This window comes from Ceratotherium simum, chromosome 15, assembly GCF_057802395.1.
Source record: "Ceratotherium simum simum isolate JZ-2026a chromosome 15, ASM5780239v1, whole genome shotgun sequence".
In the NCBI taxonomy this organism is placed as follows: Eukaryota; Metazoa; Chordata; class Mammalia; order Perissodactyla; family Rhinocerotidae; genus Ceratotherium; species Ceratotherium simum.
In genome coordinates, this window is record NC_141914.1 from 2213285 (window position 1) to 2238478 (window position 25194).

At 37.4% G+C, this 25194-nt stretch overlaps 1 protein-coding gene across 1 annotated transcript in view; it reads left to right on the plus strand.

Moving 5' to 3' along the window:
- Window positions 1-6979: 6979 nt before the first annotated feature.
- EPHA6 (EPH receptor A6) overlaps window positions 6980-25194 on the plus strand; it is a 788910-nt gene continuing 770695 nt past the window's right edge. Inside the window, 2 exon segments of the mRNA XM_087439470.1 lie at window positions 6980-7136; window positions 7139-7411. Of these exon segments, the coding sequence (XP_087295596.1) occupies window positions 7031-7136; window positions 7139-7411 (379 nt within the window). The 5' untranslated portion in view covers window positions 6980-7030.

The window sequence follows — 25194 nt, forward strand, 5'->3', positions numbered from 1 at the left end:
ACATTCAAACACTCAAGAGCTACATGTGGATGTGGCTAGTGGCTACTGTATTGGACAGCACAGACAGAACATCTCTAACATTGCAGTGAGTACTATTAGGCTGTATTAATATATAGCATTTGTTTTAGATAAATAACATATAACTTTAATATTTTACTTGAAAATTGCACATATTCTCAATGAGTAAGGAACTTTCTTATTTTTTTTCCATTGGATAAAAATACTCAAAATCAAGCATAAATATACTTCCAATTTCTTATATATTTCAAACCATGATGCATAATAAATTAGGAGCAAATAAATTAAGAATAGTCTTTGACCACATATTAATAGTAACCTAAGTCAATCTAGTGTTTATGTTTGCTTTTTTTCCACCAATTTAGAAAAAAAAAATTTTACCTATAAAAATAGCAAAGAGATTACAATTGAATTTCAAATATATGAATGTCAGTCTACTTCTAATACTATGGAGCATAAATGAAGTACTAGAGGAGTTTCACATGGGTTCTACAGTGGGGTTCTGTTCCCCAAGCAGCAAAACACCATTTTCATAACAACTCAGAATAGGCATAACATGCATACGATATATATTACTTATATATAATAATTTATAAAGTTATAATGACTCAAGTATTTAATGATGTTTAATAAAGAGAAAAAGGGCAACTATATACTTATTTACAGTTGAAATATGCAAGTATTAAATTAGCCTTTATGCAAAAAGTTAATAAAGATGGTATATTTGACTAAAAAAATAAATTAGTGTTTATTTATTTTTTCCACACTAGATTCGACTTTTTAAAAAAATTTTTTGTTTATTGCAGCAACATTGGTTTATAACATTGTATAAATTTCAGGTGTACATCATTATACTTCTATTTCTGCATCGATTACATCATGTTCACCACCCAAATACTAATTACAACCCATCACCACACACATGTGCCGAATTGTCCCTTTCGCCCTCCTCCCTCCCCCCTTCCCCTCTGGTAACCACCAATCCAATCTCTGTCCCTATGTGTTTGTTTATTGTTGTTATTATCTACTACTTAATGAAGGAAATCATACGGTATTTGACCTTCTCCCTCTGACTTATTTCATTGTGCATAATACCCTCAATGTCCATCCATGTTGTCACAAATGGCTGGATTTCATCATTTCTTATGGCTGAGTAGTATTCCATTGTGTATATATACCACATCTTCTTTATCCATTCATCCCTTGATGGACACTTAGGTTGCTTCCAAGTCTTGGCTATTGTGAATAACGCCGCAATGAACACAGGGGTTCATGTATCTTTACGCATTGGTGTTTTCAAATTCTTTGGATAAACAACCAGCTAAATTAGTATTTAAACATATAATATTTAGCACATATTTTTTGTAGAGATGTAAAGAAACATTCTTTGCTCTTTAAAGAATTTTCAAGATCCTTGGGAAGATAAGGTATGTGTATCAACGTTAGACAACAATATGAAGAACTGTATGCTAATTGTCAAATGATTGGTATAAGTGGTTATATAGAATTTTTAATCATCCAATAAGATGATATTCAGAAATGTCTATAGTTCATGTAAACATTTTAACATCTATAGTAAAGAAACACACTCTGATTAAAATGATATAGAACCCCTGAAAGAAAAGGTAAATATTTGGCATATTAGGTTTTTATTGGGTTGTTATAGCTCACTCGGAAATATAATGATACGTCACTCAAGATTTGTTCTTTTATTTTTTTATCAAGTTTAATATACACACACAAAAAACACAGAACTTCAAAACTGCAAACATGGTACCTGATTTCACACTAAACTGAAATATTATAAGAAACATTTTTATAAAAAGAACTTAGCCACAAAATCCAGCTTAAGAGGTGCATGAAGGAATCATTTCTCTTCATCTGACTTTTAATCTCTAACTTGATTGTAGTAAAAGAACATGTTTTGCATTATTCATATCAAAATAATTAAAATGTTTAGCTGACAATGGTTATTAATATAGACAATATTATTAATAAATTTAACATTTAACTATTTGACATACCCAACTATTTTTATTGTAAAACCCAACTTTGGGTTTTACAATAAAACCTGAAGCGGGACATAAAGTGTCTTAATGCAGGTATAATACAAGACAAAATACTAAGTCGATTTTGACAGACTAATTTGAGTCCTTGAATAGAAGTTAATCGCAGTATTCCTGTGTTGTTATCTTCTTTGTTATGTTGAAAATAATCAGGCATATTTCAATATAGAAAGCTTTTTTTAAAGGTGGTTTTTCTTCTATCATTAGTCGTTCCCTGTTTGATATTTAGAATATGCTCTTTAATGATATTTATTATAATTCAATGAAAACAAAGTTGTTTTGACATAGCTGCTCATTCTGGGGCATGAAAGATAAACTGAATAATATGTTACTAGTAAAACTGAAATAACTTTACATATATCATTAGAAAAATTCTCTACATAATTTACCTAAAATTACCTTTTGTGGATACTTGATGCCACACAGACTATTAAGCAAATTTTCTTTAAAAAATTCAAGTTAGTTGAATCTAGTTGAATTATTTGGCCATTGTACATAGCCTATAGTATTGTATTTGATATTAGTAAAAAGTTCATGCACTAGGTTTCAGAGGATGAACCAACCAATACCAAGAGTAAGATTAACTGAAGCAGAAGTGGTAACTGTAGAGATCCATGCCTTAGAGGGTGAGGGTATGATTCCTTTCCTCTTACATAACTTTAATAATAACATAACATAAAGGTAATAGTTTATAATAGTAACTCCATTATGGGATAACAAAGATGATTTGTATTGGAACAATCAATATGTCGGTGCCCTTCAATATAATAAAAACTTCTGATGGTTAGGAACGAAATCCAAATAATCTTTGTACCTTCCCCATAATGCTCAGCACAAATGCACATGAAAATCTCATGTGGTAAATGGTTACTGATTTAGAAAAGTACTAGAGACAATGTTTTCATTGAATTACCAACATACACACTCACATATATATTATTTATATATGTTTATGATATATATATACATATATTTTTATTTTATTATAAAATACCATACAACACAAGAACAAAATGCAACATCACAGCAGAATAAACCAGAGTACGTTTTACGCAGCCTCAGGTTGATTGTTTTCCTCTGAGGTTTTTAAGATGTGATATGTTAACAATAAAGTACAATATCCAGGACTGTTGTGAATGTCTTTTTTTCAGAAAAATATTATCTACCTCCTAATATCAAAGAAAAATTTCTGAAGTAAATAATGTATGTGTGTTCCCCGATTACATATTTTCTTAAAGCAAAGGGCCTCAAATTAACTATGTTGACTGCATGGATTTTTTTTTTTTTTTTTTATTTTAGCTGTCCACCTGCTAAAGCATACAATTCAATCTTTTAATTCATTTATATTTTAAAGTTGATGACATGACAACAATAACAGTTTGCAGCATGCTTCTAAATTTTATATTAACAAAAAAGACTTACATGATTTTACCTATTCAAAGTACTAAACTAATATTTTAAGACCTGATGTTTTGACATACTTGAGGATCAACACTCTTTTTATGTTGCTTCTTCCTTGACCTTAGAGAAGGTAAATTACAGATATAAATGGATTAATTTACTTTTCTACCAGAATAAAATACTTAAGATTTTCTCAAGCCTTGAACACGCTGAGTATTAAACATTACCATCCTTCATTTTCTCAAAGAAATTAATTGCAGGTTAAGTCTCCTCTCCTTTCATCATTCTAAAAAAGTATTTGTGAATACTATTATTTCTACTATAAATGAAAACTTAGACTAGTTTTTAGTGTCATATATTCTTTATTTAATAAAAATGTATTCATTCTTCCCTGAACTGAGACCACACACATCACGAAGAACAATGGTCTGAGAGAATACAAAAGAATTCTGAACAATATAGTACTGGAAAATGAGACAGGAATGCTTTTCTGAATATGGGTATGATTCAAACAGATAAGTGCAGATAAATCTACATGGATATTGCATCTGGTTCATCGAGTGGCTTATAATTTTGGAACTGTCACATGTCAGCAAATACATCAACGCTGGTAGAAAATCAAAAAGGAAGTATATTTCTGTTAAGTGCAATTGCTTCTAGCTCACGTAAGATAACCATTTTTAAAACAAAAAGTTTGCTTTTAAAAACAAATTATTTTTACTCATTACCATTAAGTCTTCTCTGAGTGAAGAGAACGGAGCACATAAAAAGAGCTCAACAAATATCTTAGAACGAATATGCATGTACATATTGCATGTATGTATGTGTGTGGATATAAATATTTATGTTTATGTATATATAATATATAAAACAGTCAAATGATTATAGTAATTCTTTTCATCATGTTTTGAAATTGATAATCATGTCAAACTCATGGAATCTCACTACAGTCAAAAGTCATGATAATTATATTTAAATTCATCTTTGAGAGGAGTTTTTACTTAAGCAGTCATTATCTTCTAGACAGGTAATGGACAGTATCTAAACATATGAGGTGTGCTTTATTTTTATATTGAGAAAAATTTTGTAACTATTTTGTTTCTTAAAATCCAAAACCAGAATATGACTACCAATTATCTGAGCGGGTAAGTAATATATTATGTCATGCACGACTATGACTTACTTAAAACAAAAATGGTGAATTGTAGGTGAATTGTAGGTAGGGGTGAGGATAGAAATCCAGTTTAATCAAGCTGTTATTGTTACTCTGAAGTAAATAACTGTTCACGTTTCAGACATCCTACCACGATTTTTAACTAAGCGCGAGCCCTAGAAATGAACCTTAGATTTTTTTTCTTTCTCTTTTCCTTCCTTCCCTTCTGCCTTCTGTCCTCCCTCCCTTCCTTCCATCTATTAGAACCATTCCCTTATAGCCTAATTTTAAAGTAAGTTTCTTGGTGTTCTATTTATAAGGTATCTCTAAAATGTAATACTCAAGCAAAATATCAGAATTTAAGTTAAAACTTTGCTATTACAATATTTTTACTCTAGAGATTGTTTTTGAAATAACTTCTTTTTAGGGGTTCCATTAAAAAATGTCCTTGCAAGTCTAGGTAATTTAAAAACTAGAAGTTTAGAAATAGATTAACATGGTTTACATTTGTAAGATATTAGTTATACATTCCTTCGGTTCATCAGAATATGGTATATTTCAGGCATTTATAAGGAGCTTCTTCTTCGGACAAAATTTTTCTCTTAGTGAGTTGCTAATGAAGTCTATAAAACTACTTACTGTAAGTCAACATTTAAAAATTCAGATTTAGTTATAAAAAGGTCATGGAAATATATTTTTTAACTATATAAAAAGAGATGGTTCTGAATCAAAACATCAGTATAATGAATCACTAAATACGTCTAAGAACACTATTTAGACGTAATGATGTATGTTATAACGTAGCCTTTTAATTGTACAGTTTGTAAATTGTAAACTGAGTTTGCACATGTTCATGCGGTCAGTCAACATCAGTAACGGTGGTAAAATAGGTGGTAAAATCAGATTTTACTCCTTTAAGTACCGACGCATAACCGCACACCCGTCATCTTTTCGGGGTGGCGTGCACACGCGTGTGCCGGGGGACCCCGGTGCGGAGCCTGGGGGAGAGCGGCAGCCCAGGCGCGATCGGACGCCCGCACGTCCCCATGCCCCGGGCCGCCCGGGCGGGCGTCGGTGCGCTCCTCCTCCGCCTCCCGGGGTCTCGGGCAGGCAGCGCGGCCCCCGCTCCGCGCCCTCCGCCCGCGTTCACACTGTCGCCCCCGCCGCGGCCGCGGCGCTCGCTCCCCGGCCCACTTTCTCCGTTGCCATAAATATCTCCTCGCAGCGCCGCGGGTTTTGAGGGGGCTCCCAGCCTCGCTCGACTGTGACGGCCTCCGTCCCCTCACGAGAAAGCGAGGACGCTCACGACAGTGCCGGCGGCGAACACACGCCCGCAGACCCCCGCCGCCCCGCGGCTCCCCGCGCCCCCCCGACGCCCGTGTGCGGCGGGCGCGGCGGCGGCGTTTCCTTGTCGACGATCCCCCTCTAGCGCCCGTCCCGCGGCACCCGCGCCGCGCGCCCGGCCGCCCTGTCAGCCCCGCGTGTCGCCCTGCCGGGCGGAGGGCCGCGCGGCTCACCGAGGAGCCGGGGCCGCGCTTCCGGCCTCCCAGCGCGGGGTCGGGGCAGCGGGGCGGCGCGGGGCACGCGGTCCGCTCGGCCCTCGGGCTGCTCGGCGCGGGCGCCCTGGGCCCGACAGGCTGTGACCTCCGCCGCCAAGTCCCCGCCGCGGCGACGCGCAGCCCTCCGTGAGCCCCGGCGCCGGGCCGCCGCCCGCGCCCGGCCCGGAGGGGCTCTCCTCGCGGCCGGCTCCCGCCTCGGCTGTCCCCGGACTGGAGCAGCGCTGGCGGCCGCGGGCTGAGGCGCTCGCCCGGGCGGCAAGTTTGGGCGAGCCGCGGTGAGGGGCGTCCGGCCGGTGCGCCGCCGCCTCGCTGACGGCCGGGAGTGTCGCCTCAGCGCTCGGCCGCCCGCGCGGAATGGGGAGCAGGCGGGGAGGCTGACGAGACGCACGGCGCCGCCGCCGCGGATGGGGAGCAAAGTGCTTGGGGGACTAAGCGCGGCCTCCCAAATGCCGGGAGCGCGGCCGGGGCGCAGCGCGGCCGCCGCCGGGTTGGAGCAGGGGGCTGGGGCCGCGGCCGGCGCCACACGGGCGAGGGGCTGAGGGCGCAGCCTGCTCGCTCGGACCCTCGCGGCCTCCGGAGCCGCCTCAGTCGCTCGGCGAGAGCCGAGTTCCCGCGGCCCCCGCGCCCCTTGCAGCGGCAGCGCCTCCCCGCGCTCAGCTCCCCCAGCGCCCTCGGGGTCCGGAGCGGCCGCGGCCCCCGCCGCACCTGGCGTCCCCGCGCCCGCCGGGAGGCGCCCTCCCCCGCCCCGCCCCGCCCCCACGCCGGGCTCGCTCCTGCGCGCGCGCGCCCCGGCCCCAGTGGAGAGTCCGCGCGCGAGCGGGACAGGGCGCTGGATGCGGAGCCGCTCGCCGCCAGCCGCCCGCAGCTCCCTGGCGCCGCGGGCAGCGTCCGCCTCCGAAGCCGCGGAGCCCGCGCCCGCGCCCGGGCAGTCCGGACCCCCGTGCCCCGGCCCGCGGCCTCGCGCGGGGGGCGCCCCGGGACAGCCCCTGCGGGCCGGGCGGAGGAGGAGGAGGCGGAGGAGGAGGACGTGGACCGGCACCCCCGCCCCGCGCACCTGGCCGCGCCGCCGCCGCGTGTCCCTCAGGGGAGCGGGAGAGCGCCGCCGAGAGCCATGGGCGGCCGCGCGGTCCGCGGGTGTCTCCTGCCTCTCGGGCTCCTGCTGCCGCTGCTGACGGCCGCGCCGGGCGACTGCGCGCACGTCCCCAGCAACCAAGGTAAGGGGCGCGGGGCCCGCCCGCCCTAACTTCGCGCCGCCTGGGCCCTCCGCGGAGCGCGCGTCCTGTGCCCGGGCCACGGACCCCGTGCCTCGAGGGGTGCGGGCGGCTCGTGGCCCAGGCCGGTCCCCGCGAACCTCCGGACCCAGCGTGCGTGTCCGGACCCCGGACCCGCGTGCGCTCCCCCTGCGGCCCTCGCGGCGTCGCTGACCTCCGGCCGGAGCCCGCGCGCCGGCGGGGGGCTGCGGTAAGACCTCCCTGGGGAAGCGGGGCAGGGTCGCCGGGGGGCAGCGCTTCCAGGGTTGGAACGTTTCCCTTGCTTCTCTTCCGACGCCCTGTGTGAGACGCAGGTCTCGCTGGATCTCTGCCGCCAGCGTGAAGGGCCTGGGAAACACCACCTGGTCACCTGAGGGCAGGCTGCGCGGGAACAGCCGTAAAAGTTTCCCGGTGCGTCCCTGGCTGGCTGCTCATTGGCGCTGTGATGACCACCGGGGTGTCACCTGTTCTGTCGCACGTTTCTAGACTTCACGTCTGGAACTTCGGTCGCAGTTACCCTTTAACGTGTAGGTCCTCGGAGTGACGGGCCGAGACGGAAGCGGAGCTGAGGGGACAGGAGAGGGTGCGCTCTGTGAGGGTGGGAAGGGCCGGAGGGCAGGCGGGCGGGACAGCACAGCTCCTTCTCTGTCGTCAGCGGAGACGACCCTGTCGTTCATTTGGAAATACAGTTATTCGGAGTCTGTCCACTCGTTCTGGTTGACACGGCCGGCGCTTGCGGCGTGCCTGCCCACCTGCCCCTGTTCTGCTTTGCCCGTCGGTTTGCAGTCGCAGGTGCGCGTGCGGCTTTGGAGCCCGCGCCTGACCGCTGTGGCTGTAGGGCGCGTGCCGCCTGCTGCGCCCGCTCGCCCGCGCGCTCCCCTCGCGTGTGTTGAAGGGCGGCTGGCGTCAAGATCGCGGGTGGTTACTTGATCTGCCTCTGTGAAGACGGAAGGTTGTTAAAAACAGCGTCATTATTTCCTCGGCCACTTTTTTGTTGTAAGGAGAGAGAGACAATTTTTAATAGTTAGAAAGGCAGACATTTATATTGTACCTTGTTAGATCTACGGCTACTAAAGAGATGTCCACCTGGAGAGTCAAGTTTACCTGCAGTATTTAACAGTTAGTATTTCCATGCAGGAATAGCCCTAAAGCAACATTTGTTTATTCGATAAGTGCCTATGATACACCAGTAACCGCCCTAGGCCCTGGGATACTAACGTAAATAAAACAGGTATCCAAATCTCCACATGACTAAGAGCCATTATACCGAAATGTGGCAGGTGTTAAAGATGACTTTTCAGATGTTCATATTAAATTCAAAAGCATAGAGTAGTTAGTTATTAACGTCTTGTAATAATTTTTATTCATCTATTTTAATAACTTTCCCATACTTTTTAAAAACATTTTACCTAAAATATTTAGCAACTATATGGAATTTATGTGTATTTTTATCAACTAGCTTAACTTAATGTTAGTGAATAAGTATCACTCAATTTACTCATCAGTTAAATAGGATCATTAAAGATAGTCTACTAAAACTCTTAATTTGAATTTGAATTTGTATCAATATACTGAAAACATGGGCTGTGCATAAGATTATACTTGGATAATATAGTACCTAAAGGCTAAATTGGGTAAAATTTAGAGGATTCTTCAAAAGAAGATTATAGAGAAAGTATCCTAAGATTTTTTCATCAGTTATAAAATGCTTTTTGTGGTGTAAAGTCATAGTGATTAGAAATTATGCTTCATAATACTTTGGGATAACTTTTGAATACTGAAATCATCACACTAATGGTTAATAAAATGTCAAACTTCAAAATGTTATTCTTATAAACATTTTGGGGATATTTTCTTATTTTGTAGCTTCATAAATAGGTAACATGAGTCAAAATGTATCTTACCAGTTTTTAAACACTTAAAACATGGGACATTACAGCATTGTTATAGTATATATACAATATGGAAAGATTAATGTAAGACATAAATTAGATATTTAAACACAATAAAGATCATACTAATTAATACTAATACTAATATTAGTATTTAATTTCAAGGAGATGGTAATTATTTTCCTAGTAACTTTTCATCTTAGGAGCTAATAGAATTCATGTTTTATTTTTAAAATTTGTTATTTTATGCAGGGTAAAATTTCATTTTTATATAACTTGCCTTCTGATGAAGGATATTCACAAAGTAAATTTTTAATGTTATCTGTTTTTACTAAGTTATATAAAACCTTTGATGTTTGAAATCAATAGATTCACCTTCTCCCTCTCCCCTCGTTAGTTTTCCATACTTAGGCAGGGTAAAATTATGATAATGACAAAAAAAGTGAACTATCTCATTTTTAACATGGTGCTTAACATGGTACTAAAGGTAACTTGACTATAGGAAGCATCCCTTGTGTTTTAACTGGCTGTGAAGCTGTGTACTATATAGACAAAATAAATCAATTTGACTCTCTCTTCCTATTACCTAAACCTCCTTGAATTGATCAGAAAGTAGTGGTGCTTCCTAGATCACTTCATCTGATTAAGTAGGTGAAAACATGATTTGTATTTGTCTCTCTTATTCCATTAATTTTCTATTTGAAACCACAGTATTTATTAGATGTTAGTAATTTTTATTTTAAGAAAAGCAGATTTTACCTTATCAATATACATAAACTTTTATTTCCGTACTGGATACATAGTTGAATATAAAACAATCTTGTTTCATACAAGTAACCATGCATATCAATTACAGTGGTTAGTCCATTTATTCAAAGGGGTCCATTTATTCAAAGATTACTCCACTTTAGCAAATAGTACTGTAGAGCCTAAAAGAGTTGCATCTCTCAGGGTGTGACTCATGTTTCCAAATATCATCAGATACTCAAATAATTCAATAAATTAAAATATGGTTTGGATAGAAGAGTCTACTGAGCTCATTGTATGACCAAGATTGTGTGAATTGATGTTTTTTTCTCCCAGGGAATTCAGTGACAAATGAAATAAGCAGGCAAAACCATAGTTTGACTCATTAGTTTTATTGAATTTATTAATTTGAATGACTTGAGTGTGAAATCCACTGAGTTGTATATAAACACAGGTGAGCATACCTAAGCAGAAAAATATTTGCTTAATAAAATCCGTAGCCTAAAATTAGTTGAACTTCTGTAATAATTGTTCACAACCTAAAACTGAATATTGTTTTTATATTTATAGAAAGGGAGGAACTGAAATTTTTTTAGCAAGTTCAAGAGTGAACTTTACTGAAAATATTAAATATTTTGTTAAGGAAATCTGGGTGATTTACAAAAAATATTTCTGAAAGACCTTTCATTTAGATGAATTTCATTTTCAGGGATAAACTATTCATAGTCGTAAAGGTGCAAGAGATTGTAATCACACACTTTCTTGTTAATGATAAGTATATAAACAACCTAGAAAGTAATTTTATTATACAATTACAAATTGAAATGTCATTGTGTAATTAGTCATTATGATCAGTATTCAAATTAGAAAGATAAAATGTTGATGTGCATTGATCATTTAGGTGTTGTTTGTTCTGGGTTTGAGATAATCTTAAGGTATAGTCTTAGATATAGTTTGAACTATATCTAAAAGCTTTTTCTTGCACAAAAATTATACAGTGATCTTTAAGGATCTCTTCTTCAGACTTGAAGTAACGTGAATAAAGCAATTTTATTTGGATTTTCCTAAGGGGGAAAATATACATCTAATGATACAAGAAAAAATTAATGGTTAAATTTGATCTTTTTACTTTTTGTATATTTACAAAGTTTTCTATAAGGAATTTGTGTTACTTTTATGTTACAAAATTAAATATTAAGAAAAATATTAGAGTAGAAATCCTTATGTTTCTTAACTGATCCTTGCTAGTATAAACTACTCAAGTACAAAAGTCGTCATAGATTTCTTGTATTTCCTTCTGCAAACTCTCTTTCCCTATCACAGGCACCATATCTTGATCAGTCTCTCTCTTTCTCTCCTCACTGCTTGAGTACTTTTGACAACATACTCCGTTTGTCCCGAATGGTGAAAGGATAGATCCTATTTTGCACTTTACATCAACCAAACCCCAAGTAATAGAAGTTTCTTCATTGTGTGTTCTTGACTCACCATTTCTTGGGAATATAAAGATGGTGGAGATCAGTACATAGAGTTAAGTGATCAAAATGGTTGACTTCGTCAAACGAACGTTGTCAGTCGTAATCAAATTAAACTTATACAGAAGGATTAAATTGTTTATATGTCTACAGTGTTCAATTTAGGAATAAAAATTGTATATTTTTAAGGTGGGCAACATAATTTGATATATTGCATCTATAGTGCTCTGATCAACTTGCAACTTAGACTGACATTATTTCTCTAAAACTGGGAATTACATTACTTTTGCTTTTGCCTTATTTTATTGAGTATTGTTTTCTAGAATTTAATATTTAGATGATGGAGAACAAAGGATAAATAAGGCAGATATTGTCTATGCCTTCATGGAACTTATTTTCTTGTAAGAGAGACTGACAAAAAACAAAAACAAAATAGGTTAAGCAAATAAGATGATAAAAGCTGTTAGAAATTCTATGGAGGAAGCAGCTAAGGCTTACGGGAGGGACCTGTTATTTTAAATGTGGTGGTTGGAAAGGCCTGTCTGGGGAGATGACATTTAAGCCACATTCTTTGGGAAGAGAGAGAGCTAATTGTAGAGTGGGAAGAAGTGCATTCTTGGTAGAGGGAACTGCCTGGGCAGTGACCTTGAAGAGAAATGAGCTTGGTGCATTTGAAGAACTGAGTCCAGTATGAGGAAGGAAGAGAGTAGCAAAGTGAGGTTTTAAAGACGGGAACCAGATCCACAGAGTAGAAAAGGAGCCACGGTAAGGAGGTGAGTTTTAATATTATTTGAGGTAAAATGGTAAGCTATTGAGAGATTTTAACCAATTTTCATTTTAAGAGTGTTATGGCTAGTGAGGAAAGAGTGATTACAAGATGGCAAGAGTAGAATTAGGGGTCTGTCGCAGTGTCCAAGAGAGGAGTTCTTGTGGTCTGACTTAGAGTGGTGGTGATGGACATGGAGAGAAGATGGATTTAAGGTATATTTTGGAGGTAGAATTTATGAGACAGTCTTATTCTTACAGAGAAATAAATGCAGAGATTCAGCATTTATATCATTTTTTTTCAAGGACCCCTAGTAAATTTTCAGTTACTCCCTGTAAAAATGACCTTGCTTTATAATTATTGATAATGGACAGGGGATAAGAGGAGTCGGGTAGAATAAAAAGATATAGCAAGGGTGGGAGACCCATTTTCCACTTATTGAGCTCAAGCTATGCCTTAAAATATAATCTTAATAGTACAGTCTTGTTATTTCAAACTGTTGCAGATAATGTATACTCGTATTGGATCAAAAAATGCAGCTTATTGATGCATTTCTGTCGTAATAACTTTACATATATAGTTATTTTTTGTTAGAATGGATAATGGCACCAGTGGGTGGTGACATCTTCGCAAAGCAATATAGTAATCCTGAAGAGTCTAGTTTTTAGCTAATAAAGAGCAGTATTTGGAAGTTCAGATTATGCACCAGTTTTATTCATCTCTGTTATGATCAGATTACTCTTATTGAAAACAAAAAATCTAAGTGATACTTGATATAGGTGTGTTTTCAGATATTTTCCCTTAGTTTTCTTTTCTCTCTGTATTTTATTTAAATGAAGAGAAGAAAATAAATGTTCAGAAAGCTTGTTAGAGACCTAGAAATGAGACTTCAGGACATATGATATTCTTGGGGGCAGGGACAAGGGAAGAAACTTAGGCTTTCCACTAACAACAGCAAATTGCATGTGATTTAACAAATTCCCCCCACCAGTTGAATCACCCATTACTTTGAGTTGACCTTTAATAGTACAGTATGAATGCAATTATTAACTATATAGAAGTATAATAAGTTGTAAACAACAGTCCTATATACTTAGTGTATACTTAGTAAATTCATACTCTAGAGATGCTTCATTTAAACATTTCCAAATATTCTTAAATATATATTCAAACATAGTAAATCTTACATTTTACTTTAGGGCGTAGAATGTTCTGGAAAATACTGTTTTTATAGTTATTCCCTTTTGGTAAACATTATGACATCTTATGGGCATTACAATTTCAGTTTTCGATGATAAATATTCTAAAACTGAGTGAAAACATTCATTCTTTAAACAGATATTTATTGAAGGCCTACTATTTGATAGGTAGTGTACTTAACATATGTAGGGGTTCAAGAAGAACTATTCCTCCCAGAATATATGATCCAGTGAAGAGTTTTCAATCTGTTTCTAGATCTGCAAGAAAAATTTCTGTTTTCTAAAAATTAGATCCAGAATCAATTAGAAAAACTTTCAAAACACATCTGTTGTATGATAATATATAATAGTAGTGATGATCAATCCTCATAGTGTAAAATATTTATGTACCATTTATGTGAAAGTAATATCTATTATTTCATTACATTTTATTTCCAAGTTAAGAGAATAAGTCACTCAACAACCACATATTAAGCATCTCCCTTGTGCTAGGTTCTGAGGCTACCACAATGATTATGATACAGTCTCTGTTTTTTTAGAAACTGAATCTGCTCTGTTGATGTTATATATCCTTCAGTAATTGATACTTACTCTAATTACTTGATGATTCTCTTTTTTTTTTTGCAAGGAAAGAGTCACTCTGAGGTAACATCTGTTGCCAGTCTTCCTCTTTTTTTTTTCCCTCTTCCCAAAGCCCCAGTGCATGGTTGTATATCCTAGTTGTAAGTCCTTCTAGTTCTGTGTGAGCTTCCGCCACAGCATGGCTACTGACAGACGGCTGGTGTAGTTTCACACCTGGGGAAATGAAGCCAGGCTGCCGAGGTGGTGAAAGCGCTGAACTTTAACCACTAGACTGTCAGGGCTGGCTCATTTGATGATTCTTATAAGATGAATTTTACACTATATGAGATTATGTGAGAGAGAGGGAAGGGTGTAAAGAAATACTACCAATCTCTTTTTTTTTTTTTGTGAGGAAGATCCGCCCTGAGCTAACATCTACCAATCCTTCTCTTTTTGCCGAGGAAGACTGGCCCTGGGCTAACATCCATGCCCATCTTCCTCTACTTTATATGGGATGCCGCCATGGCATGGCTTTGACAAGTGGTGCGTTGGTGCGCGCCTGGGATCCGAACTGGTGAACCCCGGGCCCCAGCAGTGGAGCACGTGCACTTAACTGCTTGTGCCACTGAGCCGGCCCCAAGAAATACTACCAGTCTTTTTGTATGTCTTATTTATAAAACTGCTTCACAAGAATTTTCTAACGTTAGTTTTATGGATGGGTATATATGCTATTTAATTACTTGAAGAGAAAACATATAAATATGCATTTTTTTTTTAATTTCTTTTTTTGTGAGGAAGATCAGCCCTGAGCTAACATCCGTGCTAATCCTCCTCTTTTTGCTGAGGAAGACTGGCTCTGCGCTAACATCTATTGCCAATCCTCCTCCTTTTTTTTTCCCCCAAAGCCCCAGTAGATAGTTGTACGTCATAGTTGCACATCCTTCTAGTTGCTGTATGTGGGATGCGGCCTCAGCATGGCCGGAGAAGCAGTGCCTTGGTGTGCGCCCGGGATCCGAACCCAGGCCGCCAGTAGCGGAGCGCGCACACTTAACCGCTAAGCCCCGGGGCCGGCCCTCAATATACATTTTAAAAACATATTCATGGGTACAAAAAATAAATATTTCACATATGTAATAGCTTTCTATGGTCTGACCTGTGGAATGAGCTTTTGTTCAAAGGACATTAGACTGGTGTCTGGTGTGTTTATTTAAGGTGGGTTAATTATTAAAAACTGTAATTCATGTTGAAGATGCAAGTTTGCAGTTTCACATAGGAGCAAGCATACCTTTTAGTTGAGCTTTGGAGCTAGAATTGGGATGAAAGTGTATGTTTTCAGTCCATGCCCTGAAATATACATTTCAGCTACTTTCCCAGGATGTTGCTGAGTCCTCTGGCTGTTGGCCTGTTTGATGATCTGTACTTGGGGATTATAACTGAAATTCATCGCTCTTCCTCCTATTCATCTCATAGCTTCAGGTGTAAAAGTCATACTTACTTTGTGATCATAGGAGATACAAGATAACATCTCCTTAGAAACTAGATGTTAAGGAGGTAGAAATAGTTAATTTATTTTGCTCTTGTAATGTTAGGTATCTTTGTGAATGTCTGGAACAGATAAAAAGTAAGCGCTATATGTAAATATATATATAATTTATTCATGATGTTAATTTACTAATAAAATAGTAAAATAATTATGTTCTTTCAGTTTGACTGTACTGTATTAGGATATTTATGTTTGTGGTACATGAGCATTGCAGAGAAACACGTTCTTATATAGTACATAGAGTGTAATATCTAGAATAAGGAAAAGCACTTGCCCACAATTTTAAAAAATCAATATGAAAATTTGCCTACCTGTGATGATTATAATTAGGTATATTTTTAGGAAGTTAATAAGAGAAATACTTTGTACACTAGGAAATAAAAAGGCATTACATTAGTATGTATTCCAATTGAGAATTATCTAAAACTAATTAAAATGATTGCCCTCAAATTTGATTTGAATTATATCTGAATATCACCTTAATTTTTACTCTTTAAAGCAGAAATTTGTTCCGTATGTTACTATAAGATGATACTTTAATATTGCTAAAGATAATAGAAATTAAATATATAATTAGAGAATTAAAATATGTAGAGGCCAGTAAATATGTTATTCTAAAAATTGATAGCTCCGACAACTGAAATTTATTTTTAAATATGATGCTGTAGCTTAGTAGCTGCAAAAATACCAAAATGAATGAAAAATAGGGGTAGAAAAAAAGCTGAATTATAGTACTTTTTAAAAAATGAACCTATTTAGGTTAAGGAGGTTAAGGAGTCTCTGTTGTTATATATTATCTAACAATATTCTGGGTTAGATGCCTTAATCCCTGCAGGTTTAGATGTGTCCATTGATGACAAACAATCTTAGCTAGAACTTAAAAAGAATACTGAAAATTTATTTCCACTCTCCCTCCGGATTTAAAGTATACTCAGATAATAGATATCTTGTGAATGCAAGTGAAAATAATTCCCTGTTGTCATTAAGTGTGACAGAAAATAGTTGAGCAAACTAGTAGATAGCATTGCACAAAATTGTAAGAGTTTTGTCAGTTTCTAAAAATTAAAATCTATACATCTATATATTGGTCCACTTGTTAACAATGAGTATGATGCATCAACAAAAAAATAAAGAGTGTAATAGCTAGGAAAATTTTAGAATACTGGGACATTTAATGAGAAAAGTCCAGTGTTACCTTGTCTCGATTTAATGAGAGGGCAGTCAGGAAGAGATCTCAATTTTTATCTGAAAAAGAAACTCAAAATTTCAGAAGTATATATTGTTGGTATAGCAAATTGCTTAGCATGGTTTAAACTAAGTAAAAATTAACATGCTTCAATTTTATTGTGATTTTTATGACACTATATTAGAATAAAAGGGTACCTATAGTACAATAACTTATTGTCTTATGGTGTTATAGTGTAATAACTTCATTTTATAGATTAGAAAAACTATTCACCCAGGTTATTATAATAACAGTTTGGTAGTTTATTTAATAAAAATTACATATGTAAGAACTTTTATAATAGTCAGTGGTTTATGACCAGAAATCTATAAATACATATGTATTGTTTTTTAGATTTTGCAAAAATCCTGTTACCCAGTAAAGCAGAATTAAAATTTAAGAATTTATTTTAAAGGTTAGTATTCTAAAGTTTTAATATGCTTGCTAAAGTGAAATGAAAATTTTTTTTCCTAAACATGTTACCAAACCTTAAAATCAGATGCAATTGTTAGCTTGTTTCTATTGTAAAGTTCTCAAATACTTTTTCATTGCAATATAACTCTATCTTTGGGTTTTTTTTGTTCACTTTCATTTTTTTACTTAGATGTAAACACTTCAGTTCTTAATTTATATGGTTTATTCATATATATTTTCCTAGAAATCTCAAACTAGTTCAACAATGTGTATATTCATCCAATTTTTAAATGAAATATATTGATACCTGTTATGTGCTTTCACTGCGCAGGACACGGGAAATAACAAAGGCGGGCCCCCACCCCAAACTTCTGAGAGCTTAAGGTTTAACTAATGAGGCTATTTGTATATCAGTGAATAATTAAAATGTTATATATGAAAGTAATATGGATTTAGCTGTTCCATAGGTAAGTTCACGTCTATCAACTATTGTTTACAGGGATGGAGAGAGAAAAGTATTGTTCTCAAGGATCTATGAGTTAGTATATGGAGACCCTGAGAATAAATATTCATTCAGTATATTGGCCATAATCATATATTGGCCATGACTTTGTGGAACTGCTGGCAATGAAATAAGATCTACCCCCCTGACCTTAAGGACAATGTTATAAAATTAAACAGATATACCTGACAGTTAAATACTAGCAATATAGCAAAGATAAAAATGAAGAGAAATAATATAAAATTTTCCAAACAAATGAGGTGCTTGAGTTACACATGGGAAATGAATGACAGTCATGTTTATCAGGATTCATCATCATGAATATATGAAAATAATAAGAATTAAAATGAATAACTCCTCCAGAGACTTTAATTTTTACTTTGAATTAGTTATTCTGCACTTAAAGATTAAAATTTATTCTGCATATAAATAAATATTCAAGTGAATAATATCTTAGATTGAGCAAAGAACTTTTAAATAAGTGGTACAATTTGGCTTTTTCATTAAAAGTTTTATCATTCTCTTTAAGAAATAATATAGTTGGTGATGGTGGATACTTTTGAAAATGTAACACAAAATCTAAATTTTAGTGGATTATGTGTAGTTTTGTCTACTGATTATTTTGCCGTTAGATGAATTTAAAATTGGCAGTACCTCTATGGTTTACATTATATACAATTTAAAAATTAAAAATATTTCTATAGTTTCTTGCCATCTCCTACCATGTTAGTTTCTTGTTTTATTGTAATTCTCTCTTTCCTAATTCTATTAAATATTTGTTTTTAGCAGTGTTTCATAACTTTGAAATTGCTGGTATTCTTTAATATTTATCTTGAGAAATTAGGTAAATTACTGTTTGGTAGATCTTGTATCTTATATTTGAGAAATGTGCTTGTAGAAGCACATAGAGATAGAAATTGCTGCCAGAACTTGGTATTTTTAAACAGAGAAAAATCAATAGCACCTTATCCATGATTAGCTGTTGACATTTAGATTTGTACGTTTAGAATGTCAAAAAGCACTGAAAACTATCAATTTAGTTTCTAAATTAAAATAATATTCTTATTTTCAAATCCAACATTTTATGATCCTCATCCTCCCTCCAATATAAAGATTTTTTTAAAAAGAAAGATTAATAGAAATAATTACACATCTTTTGATAAACTGGACTTCAAATAATTGATTAACTGAAAAAATTACAGATCTGATGATAAACCTAATGGATTTTTCATCTCTTTTCATGCGTCTAGGTTTGTTGTTCTTGTTATTGTCATCATTACAACACCCTAGTGCAGGCATTATTTTTAACTTACGAAAATAAATATCTTTATGAGGTATATCATGATTGAATTAATATATTTCTCTTCCTTTGATCGTTACACCTAGAATATGGTTATTTATTGCTATGTGATAAATATTATTTTAATTCTTTCCCAGAGTGTAATATCATTAAGTCTTTACAGTATTTTCTCCGACAGCAGTTGGTTTACCTAGGCTATCAGAATCTGACTTGTAGCCAGACTTTACTAGATTGATGATATTTCCTGAGGTTTGATATCTTAATTGTGAAGCTTATGATTTTATATACACCCCACCACACACACAGAGCACTTATGATATTGATCCCATTCTCCAGATGGACCACTGGCTTGGTTGCAAGTTCTGCTCCTGATGTGGCACTAGAATTCACGAAGCTTATATGGTACCTACAAAGCTAAGGAAAAACCACTAATTTCCTCTTTAAAATATTTGTCACTGATATATTTATTATCTAAGATTACCATGTTCAGTGCAGTTGCTTTCAATTTCCTATTTAAAAATTTGCACTTAATTCTATTAGTGCAAAAGTAGGGAGTATTTCATGTGAATTGGCTATTTTTAATTTATCTCCTTTAGCTTTTCTTAAATTGGAATGATTATAATTTTTGCTTTTGTTATGTCTAGGCTCTTTATATACTGCTTACATATGTCGTGTTAATTCCAAGTATTTCTCCTAACTTGTCTTGTAATTATGTTTATTACTGTTTGATCTTAAGACTGGCTTCAGCCTCCAAATTTTCCTACTCATCATTCTTTCCCATCTAAGATTTGCTCCTGAAGACTCTTGCACACGTTGATCAATAGACAGTTGGGAAATAAAGTGCCCATTTACCAGTCACCCTAATAGTACCTCATATACCAATGATAAGATCCCTGGATTTGCTCCTGAAGACTCTTGCACACGTTGATCAATAGACAGTTGGGAAATAAAGTGCCCATTTACCAGTCACCCTAATAGTACCTCATATACCAATGATAAGATCCCTGGAAAAAGGTCAGTTGTAGAATTGCAACTAATGGGACTTATTCTGAAGTGGGGTTTCTTACCTTCCAATTTAAATCTCAGTCGGCTGAAATCCACTTACCTGATATCTACGTGAACAGGAATGGCTACCTACCTAGTAATAGGTGGAAGAGAGGGGGAGGGAAAGATAGGCTTAAGCATGAGACTGTTTACTGCATGGACCACCGAGGCCAACACAAAAGCGAGAACATGTGGCTTTGCTCCAGGTGTGACTTTACACACATACACAATCTTCTAATATTGTCTAGCTCTGAAAAACTTCTCCTTGGATGGAAAAAGCTAGAATGCAGCTGGAAGGGGGTTAAAGATTTTAGTAAGAGCTTAGGCTGAATGTCTAGTTGAAAGCAAGGAAGTTTCCTTCCCCAGCTCTCATTTCTCAATACTTAATATTTTTGGAGGAGTTTACAATTTTGTGGAATGATTTCTGTTGATCTTTTTTCCAGTTTTCTGATTTTTTTTTATTTTTATGTGTAGAGAATCTTTGCGCATCCTATTTCCTAGATATGTTATGGCTTCAGGTTAATATATCATTCCTCATAGGATGCTATGACAACAAACATTCCTTTTGAAGATGTAAAGTGTTTTAGAAAAGCAATTAAGCAGAATATTGAAAAATATTCATACATTTGGATCCATTAATTCCACTTTCATGAATTTAAATTCTAGGGAAATGATTAGATAAAGACAGGCCAAGATTTGTATACAGAGATTTTTATCTCAGCATTATTTATAAAACTGAAGAATTGGTAAAAGTAAATGCCCCCCAAATCTTCACAGAGAGGTAACTTCCTTTGTTTGGAAAATCCCTCAAATGAGGGCATGTGCATCAACAGGGAGTCCCAAATTGCTCTGTGTGAGATAGTGGGAAAGCTTATTTTTCTACTGAGAGAGAACATGAGAGAGATGGTGGGAGGACAGGAAAGAAGGCTTGCAAGAGGAGCAGTCCGATGGAGATTCTGGGATTGTTGGTCTATACGAAGTTGTTTGCATGACTGAGATATTAACCATCCCCGCCCTCATCTTCAATTCCAAAATTTCATCGAAGTCTGTTATATTTAGAAAAATAAGAACATAGAAAGGAGGAGTAAAAATTCTCTGAGGAAAGAAGACCAGTTAGATGAGCCCCCAAAATTCCTGAAGATAGCAGAGTTAAGCTCTTCACTGAGTGGGGTTCTGCAGAGACTTCACCCTGTCCTTGTAGGCTGTTCAGAGCAGCACTGGGTTCGGAATTTTATTCTCATCTGATCCTAAAATGAGTTCCTAATCCCTTCAGAGGAGGAAACATTGATCTACCTAATATGACAGTATTCCCACACAAAATTTGTAGAGGGCAAAGATGTAAAAAAGAAAAGGAAAAGTGACAAAGCTACCTATGTGTCTATTATGTATGCTCTTTCTCTTGTCGGGAAACAGGTCAAATGTATGAGAGGTGGATTTCAGAGATGGAGAAGGGAAAGTGGTAACTTGAACAATATGGAATCCTGTTTCATATGCTTTAAACACACTCACTTCAGTTTCATTTGTATGAATCATAGAATAGCTTGGCCACTGTCCTTTGCTCTTGGAAATGAGCCCTGAGGTCAGGGATTTGGCCATAATTTCCAACCAAAGTGAAAATAGGGGAATGTCTTAGCAAAAGTGAAGGAGTGAGGCTCTGTCTACCTCCATCTCCCTTTTCCTGGATGATAAACGCTGTTTCATTCCCCAGCATCTCCATAGCTCCATCACGCTGAGCTTTCCGACACACATTGGTGTGCAGTGCAGTGACAACCACCAGTCCTAGACTCTCTTTGCTGCCTGATATCCAGCTGAGAGCTGACTTTACATCCTCTCCGATTTTTAGCAACCAGAGGATTATTTTGATCACATACTATCATTGACAAATGAATCTCTAGCAAGGGTATGCTTTGAATGGCAACATTTCCAGATTTGGAGAAATTGTAAAAAAAAAATAGTGACTCATACAACCAGGGTCAGGAAATAGATCCTTATATCATCTCATAAGCAAAGCTTCAGACTCAGATTATGTTTATTGGCTGTGCTTTGGAGGTTGGAAGCTATCCCAGCCCAACTCTATAATGGTTGTAAGAGAGGGCACCCTGTGGCAAGCACACCACTTTTTCTTAGGCTTGTAAGTGTCATCTGTTTATCAAGAATAGTTTTGCTTAAAAGTTATGAAAGTTCCTTTTTTATTTTATTAAATAGGGGGTGGGATTGTTGCTTTCGCTTTTGGCAAATTTATAAAGGGGAAAAAATAAACCCACATAATACAGAGAGGAAGGAATACAATTAAATACAGTCATCTCCTTTTACTCCAGGCAGTTTAGTTCCTGTCAGTAATCTGTGCTCCCAACCACGGTATGATGTTCCCTTTCCAATAAAATCATACTAGAAATAGCTTTATTAGGAGGAATCTGTGCTCTTAAGAAGTTGTCAGAGGAAAAGAGTTTGTCACTTGCTTGCTCTTGTCTTCTTGGAAATTCCTTATCATTTTAAAACATTTTGGTATTCAACAGCTAATGTGTACATATTTCTTCTTAAAGCTAAATATATGGCAGTCCATGGCAGTATAGAACTATCTTCCAACCTCTGGGGAAATAGAAGAGCACCTTCTTCCTGTTCTTGGTTCTTAACTTTCTGATTTGATGGTTGAAATCCTATATTAAATGCTTATGATTATCACACATAGGAGATGGAATATATTTGAAATAAATATTATATGTTAGGCTTGAGTTAGTGAATTTTGTTCAAAATTTTAAAAATAGTTTACTTAGCTATTATTGTAACTTTTATACCTTTTAGCAGTTATTTCCATTCTGACCTAACACTTACTGTCTGTCTACACACACACACACATACACACACACACACACACAATCTGAAACACTATGTTATTTGCTCTATAAACTCAAGTTATTTTCACTAGTGTGCAGTGGTTCACATAATTCCAAGTATCTTGTTTTAGTGCTATAATAAAAAGAACTATAAATTTAAAGCGTGTGTACATTTTAATTTTTTCTATTGTATTTCAGGTCATATTACATTAAGTATTCCGGATATAACTTGCTTGAGCCTACAGTTATTAGGAAAATTAGTTCTAATTTAAGTTCAAAATAAATGGATAGTATCTTTGTGCTTAAAGAGGATATTTTTCTGAAAAACTCCAACATGTTTTACACTCAGCAGTCTCTCCTACTAATGCACATATAAAAAATGTATGTATCCTCAATTGTTGGAGGATTTGACATACTAGGAAAAATAGAGAAAAAGACAAAATTCTTTTCAACTGTGTCTATTAATTTAATTCTACCACTTTTATCTTTTTTATTCCACCTCTAAGGTAAGTAAGCAGCATAAATTACTGCACTTATTTTACTAATGGAATTTATATGGATGTTAAGTTACTTGGCAAAGCTGATAGAACAAATTAGTAACCACAAAAAAAAAAGAAAGCAGGTCTTAAGTCTGTCAGATCAGTGTACTTTCTAAATGGGAAGGAAGATTTCAAGCACCTCCTAGAATATTAAAAATGTAAAGATATTAAATTTAAATATTTTTTCCTCTATGTTAATGTCTTGAAAACTTTTAAAAACACTGAACCTATATGCCTTATAAATAATGATAATCTGTTTTTAAAGAATGGAAGATTTATTTAGAAAAAATATTTATAAAGAAGAATTTCTTTCCCTGGATTATACAACTTTTTTTTTTTATTAGCAGTTGATAGTTATGACTTTAAGTAATATTGTCATTTTACTTCCATTTTCTTTATAATCTTTTGTGGCTGTAAGACCCTTTGCTATGTGATTTTGCTTCTCTGTTTATTGCATGTTTACTAATTTGTCCTGATATGTTTAAAGTGTCTGCTAGCACTGTCCAGGCAGTCTTGATTAATGAGCAATGACGACAACTTAGGTACCTAATGAGAGGCCGTATAGTTTGAGTCTTCAGACCCTGACCCTCTGTATGGGCTACTTTTGATTTTCCCTCAGTGCGGATCAAGCATAGCAACTTTCAAGTCTTATTGTCTGTAAGAATTGCAGCAGAACTTGTTCAGATGACAGATTGCTGAGCCCCACTACCAATGAGTTGGGTTGAGTGTGTTGGAGATAGTGTTTAGGACTGTTCATTTTTAATAAGCACTCTATAAAATTTACATGCAGATGATGTGAGAAGCCCTGACTTAGAGATCCCCATCTGTATTCATTCTGGTTCTTTGTTTGCAAGCAATAGGAATTAAAGCTAGCTAAAATAAGCAGAAAAGAGATTTATAAGATGTTGGATAATCCACACAATCAGAGAGAATCCTAGAGAACCAACTTTAGAATAGGATGGGACGAGCAGTGCAGGAATCTAGGCATCAGGATTCATTATCAGTCTCATTGGGCTGAATTGATTGCAGTCCTTTTCTTCTAGTAACTATATTACTCAGCTAAAAATCTCAGTCCTGCATGAGTGAGTCTGATTGGCCTAGATTGGCCCCTGCATCATAGAAAGAGCAGGACCCCTTGATTGACAACCTTACCGTGACTGGACACCACGTGGGGCAAGTAATTCCTTAAAAATGCTGGGAGTAAAACAAGTGGAACGGATACTGAGTGGCCAAAACCAAGCACATGTCTAATTGCTGATTATGTAATAGAATCATCCAAATAACTTCTTTTAGAATTTTAGCCCTTCCACTAAAAACCCAATTATAAAGTGAATATGACTCTGTATAATTAGAGTCTATAGAGTTTCCCAGTTCAGCCCAGGGGATTTAGGCATCATTTTGCTACTGCCCTCAATAGAGTATTAGCAATTTAGGAGGCATATTATAATAGACTCATGAAGCCAATCTCCCCAAAGGATAGCGTATATTTGCTTTTACTCAATACAATTTGAAACATCCCTTGTTATGACAAACCTCTTATCCTGCAGTATATAAAACAAGGAAACATAGGTGGCATGAATTAACCTTTCTTTTACAAGAAATCTGACATTTTGCAAATGGCTCATGCTATGTTCAGAATTTCAGTGTATTCAAAATATTGTATGATATTCTGGTCATTGCTGTTTCGTTGATTGACATGATAAAAT